Consider the following 19,520-nt stretch of genomic DNA (forward strand, 5'->3'; position numbering starts at 1 on the left):
CAAGCAATTACTTCAAATCTATGATTTTGCATTCTGCTAAGACGATGAAAAAGATAATGACAACCTTGGATTTGGGTTTCCTTTCACAACTTTCTGCCCATACTTGCGCCAGCGGTATCCATCGTCAAGGATATCCACCTCACTAGTTGTTTGGACCACAACCCGGGGTTCTCGTATAGCTCTGGTGGCCCCACTCATCTCTGTTGCATAAGCTTCAAGTTTTCTGGATTTTTTTAGATGATAAAACAAATTTATTAAATAAAGAAATAATTATAAGGAAAAACAGATTACAGCAGTGCTGCCTTCACTGCTGTAGTGACAAACTACCTGGATTTTCAAACATGTCAAAACATTCTGCCATAAATATTGACCTCAACCCCCCATCCCCCTTTTCACAATTCACAAAATAAGCTCTTATTTCATCTGGGGCTTGGTTTTCTAAGGTGCCTTCCATTTGGTATTGCAGTTGTCTTTTTTTGGGGGTTGGGTGCGGCAGATCTGGTTCTCATTGGTGGCCTTGCCAGTGCTGTTGTGCTTCTTTTAGTGTTTGCTTTTCAGGGGCTTTGGATAGTAATTAGGTTCAGAGACAAGCTTTGCAAGTTTAAAGGAAGCCTGGCAGCTGTTTGCTTTAGGATGCACTGTTTCTTCAAAAGTCATTGGGAGTATGCTTCTGGGGCCTGGAGCATTGCGGCTATTCTTGGAGTGCTGCATTGTTTTGTTTCTGCAGGAGGGTCTTCTGCAGCTGCTGCTGGTTTGCAGAAGGTCCAGTTTGCTGTAAAGGATATGGTTGGCTGATCTGATATTGTGTTTCTGAGTGTGGTATCCAAATGCTTTCCTGTTTTGGCTAGTCAGTTCCAGTTATTTGGTTTTCTGAGGACGAGATTTTCTGTAGTTTTTGTTTGTGTTTTGATCCTGCAGCTGTGATTTGTTTTGCTATTTGCAGTGTGTTTTGGTTTGGGTGCTTTCCTTGGGGTTTGTTGGCAGTACTTTCTCTATTGCTTTTAGTAATGTCTGGCATTTTGCTTTTGCTGATTTAAATTTTTTTTAAAATAATAATAATTAAAAAAAATTAAAAATGGGAATAGTGACCTTCTCTTTGACTCAGATTCATCTCCTTCATCATATCCCAATGATACACTGCCAAGTGTCCCACGGTCATCTTCATCTTCATCATTAGAAAAGGTAGAAGAGGCATCAACTGCATCAACTGATTCAACGCGAGTCCCATTCTGAGCCTGCAAAGACATAGTTGGGTTGCAGTGATCAGGGCCCATGGATGCTGATGATGTCACCTCAAAGTTGTCATGCCCCCAATCAGGAGTTCCAGAAGCACTTCCCTTCTGTGTGTATGCCCAAGCTGGATCGCAATCAGCACCGGTCAGTGCCCTGGTTTGTTCATGGATGTCAAGTTGCATGTCATTAACTGGATTAGATGATCCAATAGCTGACCGACGATTGAGTGGAGGCTTGGGATGATTGTGGGCCCCCTTATAGATGATCTCTGTTATATGGCCCTCATGAGATCGTTCCACCTTTTTCTTAACTTGACAATTTGGATGCGTGCACTTGTAATAACTCCGTGGATATTCACTGCCTTTAACTTGCTTTTGTCCGTACTTCCTCCAATTATACCCATCCTCAGAAAGGGCACCACCACCACCACCACCACCAACCATGGAATCTCCACCACCTCTTTGATCTCCTTCCTCATCTTGTTGCTCACAAAGTGGGGGAGAATCAGCACTGCCACCAGCGGCATCAAATACCCCTGTATCCATTGCAATGCTATTGGTCCCCATATCTTTTTCAGTTGATGATCTGGATAGGTCTGCTAGAGCATCAAGTCTGTTCTTGCTCTGAGTGTGGACTTTGACATGATCTACACTTTGATTCGTAGCCAGAGTAATCTACATGCACAAGGCAAAAAAAATTTAGTACACAGAAAGATGAAAAGTGGTGATCTTTGGTACATCAGAATTTAAACTTAAGGTAGCTACAACGGCTGTGCGTATGTTATCTCCACTTTGAAATGCCAAAAAACAACACTAGGTATAATTACTTTGGTAGCTGCACCAAGGAAAAAAGAGGACCCTGATTCTACACCAGGCTTGAATGCAAAAGACGAGGCATTGATATCCTCAAGCAGATTATCTTTACGTCCATCAGTGGCTTCTAATATCAATGTCGAGCTATTACTGTTACCATTTGGCACAAATGGAAATTTTCCTGTTGTAGGAGATGGCTGGGCCTGCAGCAAGATTGAGTTGAGAGATGGGATTTAACACATGAAATAATAAACTCAAGTCAAAAAATGAATTCAAGTCTCAAGGTGAATTTGGATATAATGAGACATTCAAGATAACCATAAACTGGATCTAACTGTACTTATCAAAATATTGAAAGAATTTGGACTTAAATCATTTTACTTAGCATACAAAAGAATAAGAACTTGCACATAATTTTCTGCACACCTACTCACTAGACAAGTGCAAAGGAAAATTATGATTGGTTAATACCATTTCAAACCCTCAGATTGTCCTTGTGTGCCTCCAACATGGAACAAACTTAATCCAAGTTCATGCAAAGATGTTATTGGACATTCAAGATAAACATGAACCAGGAACTACTAGTGCTTGTCCAAATAGAGGAAGAATTTGGACCAATTTCTTTTGCTTAATGGTAGTTGATACATAAAAAATACGAACTTGCAATTAATTTTCTAACAGCTGCTCCTCCTAGTGCAAGGTTAGATAGATCGTCTTATACCATTTCAAACCTTCGGTTTTCCTACATATGTCCCCTTAACATTAAAGAAAATTAATCCAAAGTCATGAAAATATATAAAGATATGCAACATAACCATGAACTAGGATCTCATATGCCTGTCAAAATGAAATATTTGGACCAATTCATTTTACTTAACATACAAAAGAATATGAACTTGCACTTAGATCCCTTTTTGTTTTTTTTTGGTTGGATCAGCTAAGAGAAGATGCATTAAAGGGGCACCAGGGGAGTGCCACACATGTACAAACAGGAGAAGAGAGAGAACAAAAAGATACGTCAGCAGTGGACAGTGTATACAAGAGATTAAAAATTAGATGATTTTCCAGCATGTATTGCCTGCTGAACCAGCTCCAAAGGGTAGCAAGCCATCCATATCCTTGAGGACTGCAGTAGTAGTAGATGTCCTTTAAAGGCTCCAGCATTTCTTTCTCTCCATGCAATCCAGAAATAGTAAGAGGAATCAAAGGTTTTCTCTTTTCCCAATTCGTAAAAATACCCTTCTTTTCCCACATATTCAGCAGTAATCCAGTGCTGTCCCAAACCTGACTAAGATTTTGTGCACAGCTGCTCTTCACAAGACAAGTACAAGGGTAAATATTGATTTTTTTTTTCATAGAAAAAGAGGTGATTTCATAAAGAACAACAACAAACCAGGCCTTAGTTTCACTAGGTGGGGTTGCTGAATGAATCCATTTCTGCCAATTTACATGATCGACGGTTCCTCCGACAGACTCAGGCTATAAGGAATATTCTATTTTCATTCCTAGAGGTCTGGATGGGATGAAATGACAAAGATATGTGGAGGTATTGCAGTCATTTGTATTTTCCAAGAGTAAAACTTCAGAGTTCAGTACAAACGTGGGCGCCTTGTGAGTGTCTTGCTTGCTGGAGTTGGAAGGAGGTGATATCAAGAAGGACGGAGCCAGTAGTCCATAAAGGAATGAACAAATGAGGGGGTACAGGCTGCTGCACGGTGGAGGGGCAGCAGGTGAGGGTTCTGTGAGTTTTCAGGCACCTAGTGTCTGTGGGATGAAGATGATAGGAGGAAATGAGCCCAAGGCTGGTGCGGGCTTGGAGTGGGCTAGGTTTGCAAGTATTAATCTCTTTCTAGTTAAGCCAAATTCTGAATAATACATGTTACAGTTCTGATAAGTATGGGGTAGCCATAGGACCAGCCCACTGTTCCTATTAGTAGTAAGGCTCATTCTTTAAAACTTGTTTCTAAGCCCAAATACAGGCATTTTTTCATTTAATAGATCTTTCAAAAGCAGAATGGGATTCATGCTTCTCTAATAAGGTCGATTTATTGCAATATGAATGGCAGCTTGATTATCACATACCAGCTCAATAGATTGAGAATGTGGAAAACTCAGCTCTTCCAACATATTCTTCAACCAAACAAGTTCACATGCAGTGTGAACCATGGCCCAATACTCTGACTCAGCACTTGACCTGGCCCCACAGTTTGTTTCTTACTCCTCCAAGAAACCAAATTCCCACCAAAAAAGATACGATATCTGGTTGGGGATCTTATATTAGAAGATGATCCAGCCCAATCTACATCAGTATTCTTAGCCTTGGTCAAGGCTAACAAGTATATCCCTGAATATTAGTGTGACCTCTATCTTGATATAAGAGACCTCTCCCGGGTGCACCTTTGAGATATCTTAAGATGCGAATTACTACATCCCAGTGACTTGTTCTCAAATCAAAAAACTGACTCACAACACTTGTTATGAAAGATATACCCGGGTCGAGTGATTGTGAGATAATTCAACTTTCCAACAAATCTCCGATATCGACCTGGGTTAGGCAACAAATCACCCATATCTGGTGCTAGCTTGTTATTAGGATCCACAGGCGTATCACGGATTGGATCCCAACAGTCCACTTTCATCTAAAAGATCAAAAACATACTTCCTCTGTGACAAGACAGTTCCAGTACGAGATCTCGATACTTCTATGCCCGAGAAGTACTTCAATGGTCCCAAATCCTTTGTCTGAAACTTAGTTTGCAAGAAATGCAAAATACAAAATGATCCTTCTGAATGGAGTATGAAGATAAAATACAAAATGATCTACAGCACACCATTGAAGGTCAAACTCAAGTGCCATAGCACTGAAGTGACCAAACCATGGTTTTAAATAAAGGCCGCGACCGTTACGTAATGCCGTTACGTAAAGGTTTTTTGGGTTACCGATACTGTTACACACCGCAAAATCGGTGGGAAGAAAAATCACGGCCATAGTGGCCGTTACAGACTGCGACCGTTACGTAAAGGCCGCTACGGCCGTTACGTAACCGCTACAAGACTGTTACACCAAAAAAAATTTTATTCTTTACTTTTTCTTCTCACTTTTTCTCTCTCTTTCATATATCATTCTTAATATACCAAGTGGTGAGAGGGGGAAAAGATTATAATAAGGATGACAATGATACAAAATTTACTTTTTCTTTAAATACTCACAATAGAAGCATTAATTAACAATTTCAAAATACTAACTTGTTAGGAATTTTTTTTTTTAATAATATTAGTAATGTGATATTTATGTTCTTTATTTTTCAACTTCAACCTTCTTTCTTTTCTAGCTATTTTATATTTATATTATTCGTATGTCTTATGTGTTTAATAGATTAATGGAGTGTATAATGTATTTTATTTTATTAATTCATTTAGCACACATAAGAATTTATCACAGATAAGAACAATGAGAAGTATAAATACGCGCACCCATGTAATTTTCTATCAATGATGGTTTAAAACAAATGTAAACTCGTTGCCCTTACCAAATAACTTAGTTACTCGAACTAAAGGGTCCAAATTACACTAAAACCCTTTCTATGAATGACCAAAAGCTTAAAACATGCAAGTACGCTTATATGCACAAGCTTGTGCGTGCTTCAAAAAAATTCACGGCCGTTACACCCGCTTTCCGTTATGTAACATCCGCTACTCCTGCTTCCCGTTACACCTGTTACCGTTACGTTACGCTACCCGCTACCGCAATTTAAAACCATGGACCAAACCATGCCCTCAGAGACTATTTTAAACCATATAGTGACTTCTTGAGCCGACACACTAAGCCTGACTCCCCAAAACAACAAACCCAGGTGGTTGCTCCATAGACCTTCTCCTGAAGATCGCCATGTAAGAGAGCATTCTTAACGTCTAACTAGTGTAGAGGCTAGTGATAGGTGGTGGCTAAGGAGATGAACAAACGTACTAAGGCAAGTTTAGCTACAAGGGAGAACGTGTTTGAATAGTCCAGGTCATACACCTGAGTATATCCTTTAGCAACAAGAAAGGCCACCAAAATCGAGCCAGGGAACCATCTAGATTAACCTTCACAGTATACACCCATCGACAATCAATCACAAACTTATCAGGAGGAAGATGTACCAACTCCCAAGTATCGTTATTCTGTAGAGCATTCATCTCTTCTATCATTGCATTCCCCCACCTAAACAAGATAAGGCTTTAGAAATAGGCTTGGGAAGAGCAATAGGAGATAGGGTACTAACAAAAATGTAGTATGAGGATGACAAGAATTCATAAGAAACAAAATTAGAGATTGAATGTTGAGTACAAGTTCGTTTACCTTTTCGAACAAAGGGGAAGAGGATCATCTAATGAGGAAACTGGAAGTGTAGAAGTGGGAGCTGGAGGAGGCTCTCCTCCCTTGAGTTGTCGTGTCAACAAGGACAAAAGATGGCATTTTATTGATGAGAGAGCAAGCAATGAGCACCAAAAACTCTAGGGACATTCATTTGACACAAAAGGGTTCAAGTGACTTTAAGAGTATGTCTATTTTTCCTCTCCGCAAATCCATTTTGTTACAGAGTGTGGGCATCAAATGACTGATGGATCATGCCAAAGTTTGTCATATAGGTAATGAATTGAGTACTAAAGTATTCTTTAGCATCATCACTACGAAGCATTCGAACGGGCATATCAAACTGAGTTCTTATTTGAGAACATAAGGCACAAAAGATATTAAACAACTTAGAGGGATCTTTCACTACAACCAAGTCATTCCGAAATAGTCATCAACAAAAAACACAAAAGTATCAAAACCCCAACTTTGAGGGCGGGCCTTGGATCAACAGTAAGCTTTGTCCTTTGTGACCGATTGGTCATGGGTTCGAATCCAAGGAAATAGCCTCACTGCATAGAAGTAGAGGTAAGATTGCGTACACTGTGATGACCCTCCCCTTACCCTCACAAAACGAGGACGTCGGGGAGCCTTATGGCCCGAGGATGCCCTTATCGAAACCCCAACTTTGACGTGACACGACTGGGAACCCGAACATTAGAATGGACTAACATAAAACTAAAACGGCTAACGACTCTTTTATTGGCTCAGGAGCTGATTTGAAAGGATGCATTGGAAAGAACAATATAGGTTATGAGAGGATACATGGAAGTCATAGATGTGGAGATAAAATGAGATCGGTGGTACAATTTTAGACTTTGCCATGTCCTATGATTTGGTTATATTGAATTTGCTTTATAAACAGAGAAAAACATTTAGTAACTTTCACGATTGGGCAAAATATAACCCAAATGGATTTCTTCTTGACTAGGAAAGGGGATTGTCTATCATGTAAAAATTGCAAAGTTATCCCAGGTGAAAGTTTGACTACACAACATAAAGTCCTAGTATTAGATATATAAACTAAAAAACGGAAGAGAAAAAATAACATAAATTAATACAAGAGGATTAGGTGGTGGAGCTTGAAGGGACAAAACATAGTAAAATTCAAAGATAAAATAATTAAAGAGAGTGATTGGATAATAGGAGATAAGGTAGATGTGAACACTATGTGGAATACAATGGTTAACTCTATCATAAAGATAGCAAAAGATGTTTTAGGTGAATCTAAAGAAAGATACTCGGGCAGTCAAGAAAGTTGGTGGTGGGATCAAGATGTCCAAAAAGCCACAAAGACAAAAAGAAACTAGTATAAAACATGGAAAAGTTGTAGAAATATCAAAAATCTTGAAAAGTATAAAAGGCAAGAAAAAAATGCAAAAAAAAAAAAAAAAGATATTAGCGAAGCCAAACATAGAGCTTATGGTATTTTATATACTAGACTAAAAAAAAAAAACATTTATAAACTTACACAAGCTAGAGAAAGAAAATGCAAAGATTTAAGTAATAATAATAATTATATATATAAAGGACGAGAACGATAATGTATTGATCAAAGAAGAAAGACATAAAAGAGAGATGTTGGAGATACTTTAATAAGTTGTTTAATGAAAACCAAACTAAAAGTTTGATCTTGGAAATGACAAATGAGAAAAAGACAGTAGGAGATTCATTCGTAAAATTAGAATCCTTGAAGTTAGGATGGGTATAAAAAAGATGAAAAGTTGGAAATCTATAGGGCCAGATAAACCAACGAAGTTGTTTATGGAATAAAGGAAGTATATGATTAACTAAAATATTCAACACTACTAAAAACAAAAAAAAAAACAAATGTTGAAGGAATGGAGAAAAAACATGTTAATACCTTCATACAAAAAGAAAGGCGATATTCAAAATTGTAATAACTATCATGAAATTAAGATTATCAGTCATACCATGAGACTATGGGAAAGGGTAATTGAACAAAGAATAACACCAGAGACGAGAATTTCAGAGAATCAATTTGGTTTTATGCTTTTAGGAGATCAACAACAAGGCTATTTGACTTTTAAGAAGATTAATGAAAATGTTGAGGGAAAAGAAAAATAACTTGCGTATGGTTTTTATTGACCTAGAAAAAGCCTATGATAGAATACGTAAGGAAGTTCTTTAGTAGGTTTTACAAAAAATCAGAGTCACTAGTAGATATGTTGAGGTCATTAAGGACATGTATGATAGAGCAACGACTAGCATCAGGACTGTAATAGGTGAATCTAGAGAATTTTCAATCACAACAGGTGTACATCAAGGTTTTACTAAGTCCTTATCTTTTTGCTTTAGTGATTGATGAAATCATTAGGCATATCCAAATGAGGTCCCTTAGCGTATATTGTTTGCAGATGATAGAAGTAGCAGTGGTATAAAATCTAAGTTACAACTTTGGAGAACTATTTTAGAGTCTAAAGGTTTTGGATAAGTATGAATAAGAAAGAACATATGTAATTTCAATAACGTAAGGGACAGTATTGGAGAGAAGATTAAACTTGATAATCAAGAAATTAATAGCATTGGTAGATCTCGATATCTTGGATCAATTATGCAAGCAGAATGGGAACTTGAAGAGGATGTAATACATAGAGTTAAAGCAGGTGGAGGAGTGCATCAAGCGTGTTGTGTATCATAGAATATAATTAAAATTAAAAGGAAATTCCTGTAAGACAACTATAAGGCCAGTCACATTTTATAGATTAAAAAATTTAGCAACTAAGAAACAATATGCATAAAAAGTAAAAGTTGTTGAAATGCAAGTGTTAAGGTGGATAAGTTGTATAACATTAAAAGATAAAATAAGGAATGAACATTTAAGCAATAAACTAGGCATAGTACCAGTAGAATACAAGATAAGGAAGGGATGGCTCAGATGGTTTGAACATTTGAAACACAAGCATAGTAGCAAACCTATAAGGGGGTGTGCGTTAATTTTTTTTTTTAAAAGTATTAAAAGGGGCACGCAGACCGCCAAGCTATCAACACCAGATTCTGGCATAGGGAGTGTGCCGAGGAATGAAAATGTATGCATGGTGATCTCCCCAAACAAGAAGGTCAAACAAGGGAGGATAAGACTTGTGGAGTTATCACCTTTTTTTTGTTTAGGAAAAACAAAGGAAGAAACCCAAAGAGGTCTACAACGTAGAGAATAAGGGTTCGGGAGTACATTTGCGTGTAGGGAAAGTGGTAGACTAACCATTCTAAGGGGATTAGTCAACCTTCACCTTACCAACGCCCGTTCTAAGAACGGTTCCATTGTGTGTGTGTGTGTCCTAGTTAAGAATAAAGAGATGAAAAGAATGGAGATTCCCCTTTTGGGTCATTCAGTGAAGCATCACTGTCCAAAAATCCAAACAATAAAATTGAAAACTCTGACATGCTCTTATTTAAAACGGGGAGTTTGGCCTCAAATAATCCTAAATTTTGAAAACATAAAGTAAAAAAAAAAATGATGGAAAATGTTTTGACTGATTGGCACAAACTAATTCAAAGATGACCTTTTCATTAGGAAGTTAGGATTATGGGGAAAGCAACATTAAAATATCTTCATTCAATCCAAGTTGGATAAGATGCATGGGATCATTGACTAGATGTTGGATTAATGGTGAATGTGGTACCAGCTCCTTGATTGAAGTTGGAGAGTTTAATGTTGATGATGTTGAAAATATCCTAATTGACATCAGGAATGGAGGGTTGAAATCAATCAATTATTAATGAATTTGAGATGTCCCTTAATTGGCAATTGGGTTTTAAATATGATTGAAGTTAATCATTAATGAAGGATTTGTACAATCTCCTAACTGTCAATTAGGGTTTCAATGATTGAAATCAATCAATTAAGGAGAAGAGTTTTGAAAAATCTCTTAGTTGGCAATCAAGGTTTAATTCAATTCTTAAATGAGATTTGAAGATATCCTAATTGTCAATCAGGATTTGATTGAAGCCAATCCTTACTGAGAGATTTGAAAATTTCTTGATTGCCAATCAAGGTTTGATTGAAGTTGACCTTTAATAAAACATGTTTGAAAATCTCCTGATTGTCAATCAAGGTTTTGGTGATTGATTTGAGCCAACTCTTTAATAAAAGATTCAAAAATTTCCTGACTGTCAATCAAGGTTTTAATGATTGATTGGGGTCAACCCTTTAATGGGAGATTTGAAAATCTCATGATTGTAAATCTGTGTTCTAATGATTGATTCGAGTCAACCATTTAATAGGAGATTTGAAAATCTCCTGATTGCCAATTAGGGTTTTAATGATTGATTGAAGTCAACCCTCTAATGGAAGATTTGACAATTTCTCGATTGTCAATCAAGATCTTAATTTGTCGACACCAGAATTCGTTTCGAGGGTGTGTCGATGGATGGGATGTGCTTACATGGTGATCCCCCAAACAAGAAGGTCAAGCAAGGGTGGTAAGACTCTAATAAGATATAAAGACTAAAAATACAGAGTCGCCACCTTTATTAGTTTTTTGTTTAGGAAAAACAAAGGAAAAAACCCTATGGAGTCTATGATGCAGAGAATACGGGTTTGGGAGTACATTTGTGCATAGGGAAGGTGGTAGACTAACCATTCTACAAGCAATTAGCCAACCAACACCCGTTCTAAGAACAGTTACCGATTTGTGTGTGTGTGTGTGTGTGTGACCAAACTAAGAATAAGGAAAGAAAAAGAAACATTCAGTGAAGCAACACTGTCCAAAAGTCCAAAAAAATAGAGCCAAAAGCTCTAGCATGCTCTTGTTTGAAAAGGGAAATTTGGCCTCAAATGACCCTAAAAAAGAAAAGGGCAGCCCGGTGCACAAAGCTCCCATGTATGCGGGGTCCGGGGAAGGGGCGAACCAAAATGGATCTATAGTATGCTGCCTTGCCTTGCATTTTTGCAAGAAGTTGTTTCCACGCCTCGAACCCTTGACCTCCAGGTCACATGACGACAACCTTACCATTGCGCCTGAGATAACCCTAAATTTTAAAAATATAAAGTAAAAAAATTGATGGAAAAAAAAAAAATTTGTTTGATTGCCATGTGTAAATTCAAAGATGACCTTTTCATTTGAAAATTAAGATTGAGGGGAATCAACATATATCTAACTTCAATCAAGGTTTGGATGAGATGCATGGGATTATTGATTGATTTTTGGATTAATGGAAATTGTGGTCCCCATCCCATGATTGAAGTTAGAGAGTTAAATGCTGACAAGGTTGAAAATCTCCTGATCGATATTAGGTTTTAATGGAGACTTGAAGTCAATCAATTATTAATGAATTTGAAAAAAACCTCTTATTGGCATCCGGGATTTAAATATGGTTGAAATCCATCATTGTTGAAAGTTTGAAAATCTCATGATTGACAATCAAGATTTTAATGACAGATGTCCACCCATACATGGGAGATTTGAAAAACCTCTTGACTGTCAATCAGGATTTTAATGGCTGATCGAGTCAACTCCTTAATAGGATCATTAAAACCTTCATTACCAATCACGAGATTTCCCAATCTCCCATTTAAGGGTTGACTTGATCAACCATTAAAATCCTAATTAACAATCAATTATATGAGGTAATAATGAAGGATTTAATAGCTCTTAAGTTAGAGGAGGAAAATGCTCTTGATCGAGTGAAAAGAATTCATGTTGTTGTTGTTGTTGTTGTTGTTGTTGTACTTCTACTTTGTGCCTGTGCATAAGTGATTTTCTTTGCCTATGTCTGCTGCTTGTTTTTGCATAGTTATGTTATTTATTTCGATACTAGTCTGTGCAGATTGTAGTGTGTAAGGGGCGGTTTGATGGCCTCTATAAAGAGATCTTCAGCTGATACCATTAACGTGCAGATCACAGTCATCAAAAGTTGGATCCTCCAACTGCCTATTGAGACATCTCAAAGGTGCACCTAGAGAGGTCACTTATATCGAAATTAGGGTTGACACTTATATTCAGAGATATATTGATGCAGACTAGGCTGATCACCTTCAGACTGAAGATCCACATCTAAGTATTGTATCTTTGTTGATCATAAATTGGTTTCCTAGAAGAGTAAGAAATAAACTGCAGTGACTAGGTCAAGTACCGAGTCAAAGTATAGGGTCATGGCTCACACTACATGTGAGCTTGTTTGGTTAAAAAACATACTGGGAGAATCGAGTTTTCCACATTCTCAGTCTATGGAGTTGATGTGTAATAATCAAGTTGCTTTTCATATTGCCTCCAGCCCCATCTTTCATAAAATGAAACACATTGAAGTTGATCGCCATTTTGTTTAGGAAAAACTTGTGCAGAAGCCCCTTACCACCACTTAAGTGAAGCTTAATGTGCAGGTTGTTGATTTGTTTACCAAAGCTTTAGGGGCTGCTCGTGTTAAATTTATTTGTAACAAGCTAGGCGTATATGATATCTATGCTCCAAGCTTGAGTGGGAGTGTTAATGGTTATTTTAGTATTATTAAGTGTATTAGCGTCATGTTAATTAGTGAGAGCTACTAAGGGTATTATGTTCATCAGAATGTATTTTTAAGATATATTATAAATAGAGGGAGAGACCCATCTTCATGTTAGATCATTCATTTAATCATAAATCTCAACAATAATAAAAGTTGAGTTAATGCTTTTACCCAAAATCTGATTAAAAAAGAATTCACTGAATGTCTTCACCAAATTCCCTCTACCAATATCCCAATAGTCTTAAAAGAAAACCATACAGGACCCCATAGTTTTTAAAATAGGACCAGCAACCCCAGAAACTAAGTGAACTAAATCAACCCAGTAGGGGTCGGGTGACTTGGTCTAACCTGGCCAAACTTGGTGAGTCGACTGGGATGACCTGGTTTTCACTAAAAAAATAAAACACTGCAATTTTGCAGCCACCTAAGATTAAAACCATGACCTAAATCTTGCCAAAGAAGAGCATTACCACGGTGCCCACACTTGCTTTTGTTGGCAACATTCATATATATAGAAAATATATCATGTGCATCTAAAATTTTATCAAAAAATTTAAACTACCTAGAAAAAGTTATGGCAAATATTAAGGAATCCAAAATTTCATACGTGGTTATAAAAAGTGAAAAACGAAATAAGATGTATAACAAACACAATAACAAAATTTTCATTTTATACATCATTAACATTTAATTTTTCTTAATTTTGAATCGTACTAGAACAAATTTTTACTTTTAATGGTATTTAAGGTAGAAAGAAAATACAACATAAGATGAATTTCTTTCTTATTTTCCTTTTATTTTGTTTCTTCAAATAAAATCCTTGATCCAAATAGAACCTTATTAATTAACTAAATAAAACTCTATATTGCTATTATTTGGTATCAATTAATTAGATAAATATAAAATTCTCTCTAGTAAACAAATTTTATTTTTTCCTAATTTGTTTACTGAGGATCTTCGTAGACCTATGTGTGAGGAGCTAGATTGATGCCTTATAGTGACCAGATAAAGTGGTTGGAGCAGCCTTTTGAGGGAAGTGAGATTAACGTAGTTGTGTTTAAGGCTGAGAGGGACAAGGCATTTGGTCTGGAAGTGGTCAGCATGGTTTTAAAATCCAAACCCAAGACCAACCCAATGAAGCCACAAGGTTGGTTCAACCTGTCAGACCAGCAAGTCGAACCAATGGTCGAAAAATTGTGTGTGCTACAAAGAGGGTTTAATGACAATGTTGACGTTGATAATTATTATTATCATCAGAAGTTAAATAGGTATTAAATATTAGGGAGAGGGGAGGTCTAAATACATCTCCTAGATGATGGTACTTACTCCTTCTCTCATGAAATGACCTCCCATTTCTCACTCACAAATCTTCCTACAGCTTCAAATGAAGCAAGAGATGTCAAAGTTCTCCATTCAGATCAAAGGGAAGACCTTCCATTCAGATCGAACGGAAGACCTTTGATTTTTAGATTGGATACGTGGGAGAAATCAATTTCTGCTCGTGTTCAAGAATAATCTCTCTCGGACTAGATGGATTAAACTTCTGAAAGAGACAGTTCTCTGATTCCAGATTGTTTGCCAGATTTTGTTCGACCGAATAGGTGTTCTCGAAATATTTGTGTGGAAAATTTGATGTATTGGATCTTGATTAAGTGGACTAGGGTGGGGAAGTATTTGGAGTTAGGGATGGGATGGAAAGGTAAGTTTTTTTTTTTTTGTGTTTATTCCTGGCGGTGCAGAAGGGGTTGGCTGTTGCAGCTTTCTAAGCAAGTTTTGTGAACTAGCTAAAGCTTTTCATGTTCAACCTGGAGGCAGAGGTGTGGAGAGCCCTTCTGTACATAGATTGTGGAGTCAAGTGTCATTGAAAGGGAAGGCAAACAAAGGAGAAGGTTGCGGAGCGAAATCCAGCAAGGAAAGCAAATAGTTGTGAATCGGATAGAGGAGTTGTGTGTCCAATATGGGGTTGCAATAAAGTAAAAGGCTTTTGAGGAGCTGAAGCCAAAGGATCTCTGTTCAACAACGTATGTTCATATTGCTCAGGCAGCTGAGCTTGCTGATACTGCATATTCAGATAAGATTTCCAAGGAAAGTGCACTTGCAGATGAGGCAACTAGGTTTATGTTAAAGGAAGAAGATAAAAAATCTGGGTTGGGCCACTTAGTTCTGGTCTTGGACCTGGGCTAGTTAATTGAATTGGGAGGAGCCTCATTTTTATATAAATTGGGCCTCTCGAACAGGCCCATGTTGTTCAAGACCATATTTTGAATAAGAAGAACAGGTTGTCTCATATGGGGTCTTTTCAGAAGGACCAGGACCTTCAGCAGGCCCATCCGAAGGGAAAGAGTGATCAAGCCAGTCACCTTACAAATTCTTTTAATGGGCAGGCCCAAAACCCAAGCCCGAATAAAGGAAAAAATTAGAAGTGTCTGCTGAATAATTGGGTGAAATGGAAGACCTAAACACAATGATAGGTGTCTCCCTCTATTTATAATATATGCCAAGTACAATGGGAATGACCATAATACCCTTACTAACTCACACTTATTATTAACAAAACTCCAACACATAATAATAATACTAAATGACTAAATAACCATTAACACTCCCCCTCAAGCTGGAGCATATATATCATATGCTCCTAGCTTGTTCCAAATGAATTTCACACGAGCACTCCCCCCAAGGCTTTAGTGAACAAATAAGCAAGTTGAAACTCAGATTTCACATGAGTGATTGTAATGAACTTCTGCACAAGTTTCTCCACATAAAGTGGCAATCAAATTCAATGTGCTTCATCCGCTCATGGAAGACCTAGGTTGGAGGCAATATGAATAGCAGTTCAATTATCACACATCAACTCCATGGGCTAAGAATGTGGAAAACCTAGTTCTTTCAACAAATTCTTCAACCAAACAAGTTCACATGTAGCGTAGGCCATAACCTTATGCTCTGACTCAACACTCGACCTAGCCACAACAGTTTGTTTCTTACTTTTCCAAGACACCAAATTACCACTGACAAAGATACAATACCCGGTTGTGGATCTTCCAATAGAAGGTGATCCAACCCAATCTACATCAATATATCCCTAAATATTAGTGTGACCTCAATCCTAATATAAAAGACCTCTCCTAGGTGCACCTTTGAGATATCTCAATATGCGAATTACAGCATCCCAATGACTTATTCTCAAAGAATCAAGAAACTAACTCACAACATTTGTTACGAAAGATATATCTGGTCGAGTGACTAAGATAATTCAACTTTCCAACAAGTCTCCAATATCGTCCTGGGTTGGGTAACAAATCACTCATATTTGGCACTAGCTTGCTGTTAGGACCCATAGGTGTATCAACGAGTTTGGATCCCAATAGTTTAGTCTCATCTAAAAGATCAAGAACATACTTCCTTTGTGACAAGATGGCACCAATACGAAATCTTGATACTTCTATACCCAAGAAGTACTTCAATGGTCCTAAAACTTAGTCTGCAAGAAATGCTTTAGACTTCGAATACCTTGACCATCATCACCAGTAATCACAATATCATCCACATACACAATCAGAATCATTACGATAAAATACAAAATGATCAACTGCACATCGTTGAAGGCCAAATCCAAGTCCTACAACACTGAAGCGACCAAATCATGCCCTTGGAAACTATTTTAATCCATTTAGTGACTTCTTGAGTCGACACACTAAGCTTGACTCCCCCTGAGCAACAAACCCAAGCGGTTGCTCCATATAGACCTCCTCCTGAAGATCACCATGCAGGAAAGCATTCTTCATGTCTAATTGGTGTAAAGGCCAGTGATAGATGGTAACTAAGGAGATGAACAAACATATTGAGGCAAGTTTGGCTACAGGAAAGAATATGTCTGAATAGTCAAGGCCACACACCTGAGTATATCCTTTAGCAACAAGGGGGGCTTTCAATCGAGCCCGAGAACCATCTGGATTAACCTTCATAGTATACACCCAACGCAACCAACCACAAACTTATACAGAGGACGATGTATCAATTCCCAAGTATCCTTATCCTGTAAAGCATGCATCTCTTCAATCATTGCATTTCTCCACCCAGAATGGGATAGGGCTTCAGAAATAGACTTAGGAAGAGCAATAGAAGATAGGGTACTAACAAAAAAATAGTATGAGGGTAACAAGAAATCATAAGAAACAAAAGTAGAGATTGGATGTTGGGTACAAGTGCCTTTACCTTTTTGAACAGCAATAAGACCACTTGGGGAAAATGATCATCTAACGAGGAAATTGGAGGCGTCGAAATGGAAGCTGGAGGAGGCACTCCTCCCTTGAGTCATCATGTGTACACTTGCAGATTAGGATGATCCAAGTGATGAGAAGGACTCAAACTAGATGAAGATGCAGGACTAGACAAAGGAAATAAGTTAGGATTAGGAAGGCTAGACAGAAGAAAAGACTAATCAAGGTTGACAAAACTCAATAAATCAAAATAGCACAACGTAGACTCAAAAAAGGTGACGTTAGCAGAGACAAGGAATCGATGTAAAGTGGGGTTGTAACATCAATATCATAACCTAGAAAATACATTTGATAAAACGAGGATCCAATTTATCCCTTCCTAGATTTAATTGAACGAAGAACACACAATCAAATATACGAGGAAGAAAGGAGAACAAAGGAGCCTCAAGCAAGATAATTGAATATGGTATTTTACCACCAAGGACAGAGGATGGCATTTTATTGATGAGAGAGCAAGCAGTGAGAACAGCATCACTCCAAAAAAATTAAGAACATTGATTTGATACAAAAGGGTTCGAGTGACTTCAAGAATATGCCTACTTTTTCTCTCTACAACTCCATTTTGTTATGGAGTGTGGGCACAAGATGACTGATGGATCATGACGAAGTTTGTCATATAGGTAATGAATTGAGTACTTAAGTACTCTTTAGCATTATCACTACAAAGTAATTGGGTTGGCATATCAAACTGAGTTCTTATTTGAGAACAAAAGGCACAATAGATATTAAACTACTCACGAGCGATCTTTCATCAAATACAACCAAGTCATTCTATAACAATCATCGACAAAAGTGACAGTATCAAAACCCCAACTTTGACATGAAACGACTAGGACCCCAAACATCGAATAGACTAACATAAAAGGGCTAACGACTCTTTTATTGGCTCGAGAGGCAAAGGGAACACGATGATGCTTTCCTTATTGACAAGACTCACATTCGAGGGTAGACACAGAACTCAAAGTAGGACTATTGTTTTAACTTGTCCAATGATGGATGACCAAGGTGACAATGGATATGATGTGGCGTGTCGGCAACACTACAGGCAATAGAAGAAAAGAGCGACTCAAAGTAGTAAAGTCCATCAGCCTCACATCCTCTGCCAATCATCTTCCCCCGTCTTCAGATTCTAAATGAGAAAAAAATTAGGAAAGGTTACAAAACAACTTAGTGAATTTGTAATTTTACTAACAGACATAAGATTTAAGGAGGATTTAGGAATGTAGAGAATAGAAGAAGGAGAGATGGAGGGAGTAGGATTTACTGTTCCTATTCCCTTAGCAACAGCAGTGAACCCATCAGCAAGGGTAACTCGAAGTAGATTTGTAGAATACTAGAGAGTAGAAAGAAATTGGTGACACCTGTCATATGGCCAATAGCAGCAAAGTGGATAACCCAAGGACTAGTGGGAGAGATACCAGATGACATACAAATGGTATGGTTATTTTTTTTAGCAAAAGATGCAATGTGATGAGATGCTTATTGGGACGTCTGATACTGCAGGAATTTTAAATAATCTTCCTCTAAAACAGCTATAGTATGTTGTTCACTCAAACAAGTAACTTACGAGGGGGAGACACTTTTGGGATTTGGGAACTCCATCCCAACACAAATACAACCTCGATAGAGCAGAAAATCAAAAACACACAGCCGGCACCATGTTTTTCAAATTCACTAACTTGATCCCAACATAAACAACCTTCGACAACTAATGCAAACCACAAGCACACAATGTATCAATCAAAAAAAAAAAAACAGAAAATACCAATTTCAAGCTCAGTAAACTCAATAAACATAGACAAACAACTTCAAGAAGCACCAAACAACCATTTCTCAGATGTTGTAAATGAGCAACTAAAAAAGGTAAAATCTTTGAACAAAAAACATCACGAAAAACTTCAATAATATGTTTATAGAGGGATTCGAGCCCTGCTAGAAGAATTCAGGTTAGAAACATGCCTAAAATTTGCTTCACACGCCAGCACGTGAGGCCGGCCTTGGCAGCCTTCAACCGGTGCATGAGGGCGCATGACGAAGCTACTGGAGATGAGATTTCAGTAGGGGGTGGATCAGCAGTGTCTGTGGGTGACTATGGTGTTGTTTTTGCAAAATCTATTGTAGATCTTGTGTTCCTTAACTGGCAGTGTCGCCCACAAATTTTCCTGCGACTTCACTGGCTTACGGCAGCTGCTGGCCCTTTTTTAGGGCTATAGTGTTGCTGGAAGTTCTACAATGGTACACATGCAGCAGATTTAGGGTTTTGGGCTTCCATTTGATGATGACTGACAATTAGGGTTTAGGTCTCAGAATCTTGCTCTGATACCATGTTGA

The 19,520-nt window shown here is 37.7% G+C and overlaps 1 protein-coding gene across 2 annotated transcripts in view; it reads right to left on the reverse strand.

Moving 5' to 3' along the window:
• LOC131168520 (probable WRKY transcription factor 2) overlaps positions 1 to 19,520 on the reverse strand; it is a 33,784-nt gene that overhangs the window by 943 nt on the left and 13,321 nt on the right. For both annotated transcript variants that reach the window (XM_058128020.1, XM_058128028.1), the window contains exons 3-5: positions 2,060 to 2,248; positions 1,090 to 1,907; positions 65 to 223 (exon numbers count right to left, since the gene is read on the reverse strand). In XM_058128020.1, coding sequence (XP_057984003.1) covers positions 65 to 223; positions 1,090 to 1,907; positions 2,060 to 2,248 — 1,166 coding nt within the window. The remainder of the gene's footprint in view (positions 1 to 64; positions 224 to 1,089; positions 1,908 to 2,059; positions 2,249 to 19,520) is intronic.

This window comes from Malania oleifera, chromosome 1 (genome assembly GCF_029873635.1).
Source record: "Malania oleifera isolate guangnan ecotype guangnan chromosome 1, ASM2987363v1, whole genome shotgun sequence".
Lineage (NCBI taxonomy): Eukaryota > Viridiplantae > Streptophyta > Magnoliopsida > Santalales > Ximeniaceae > Malania > Malania oleifera.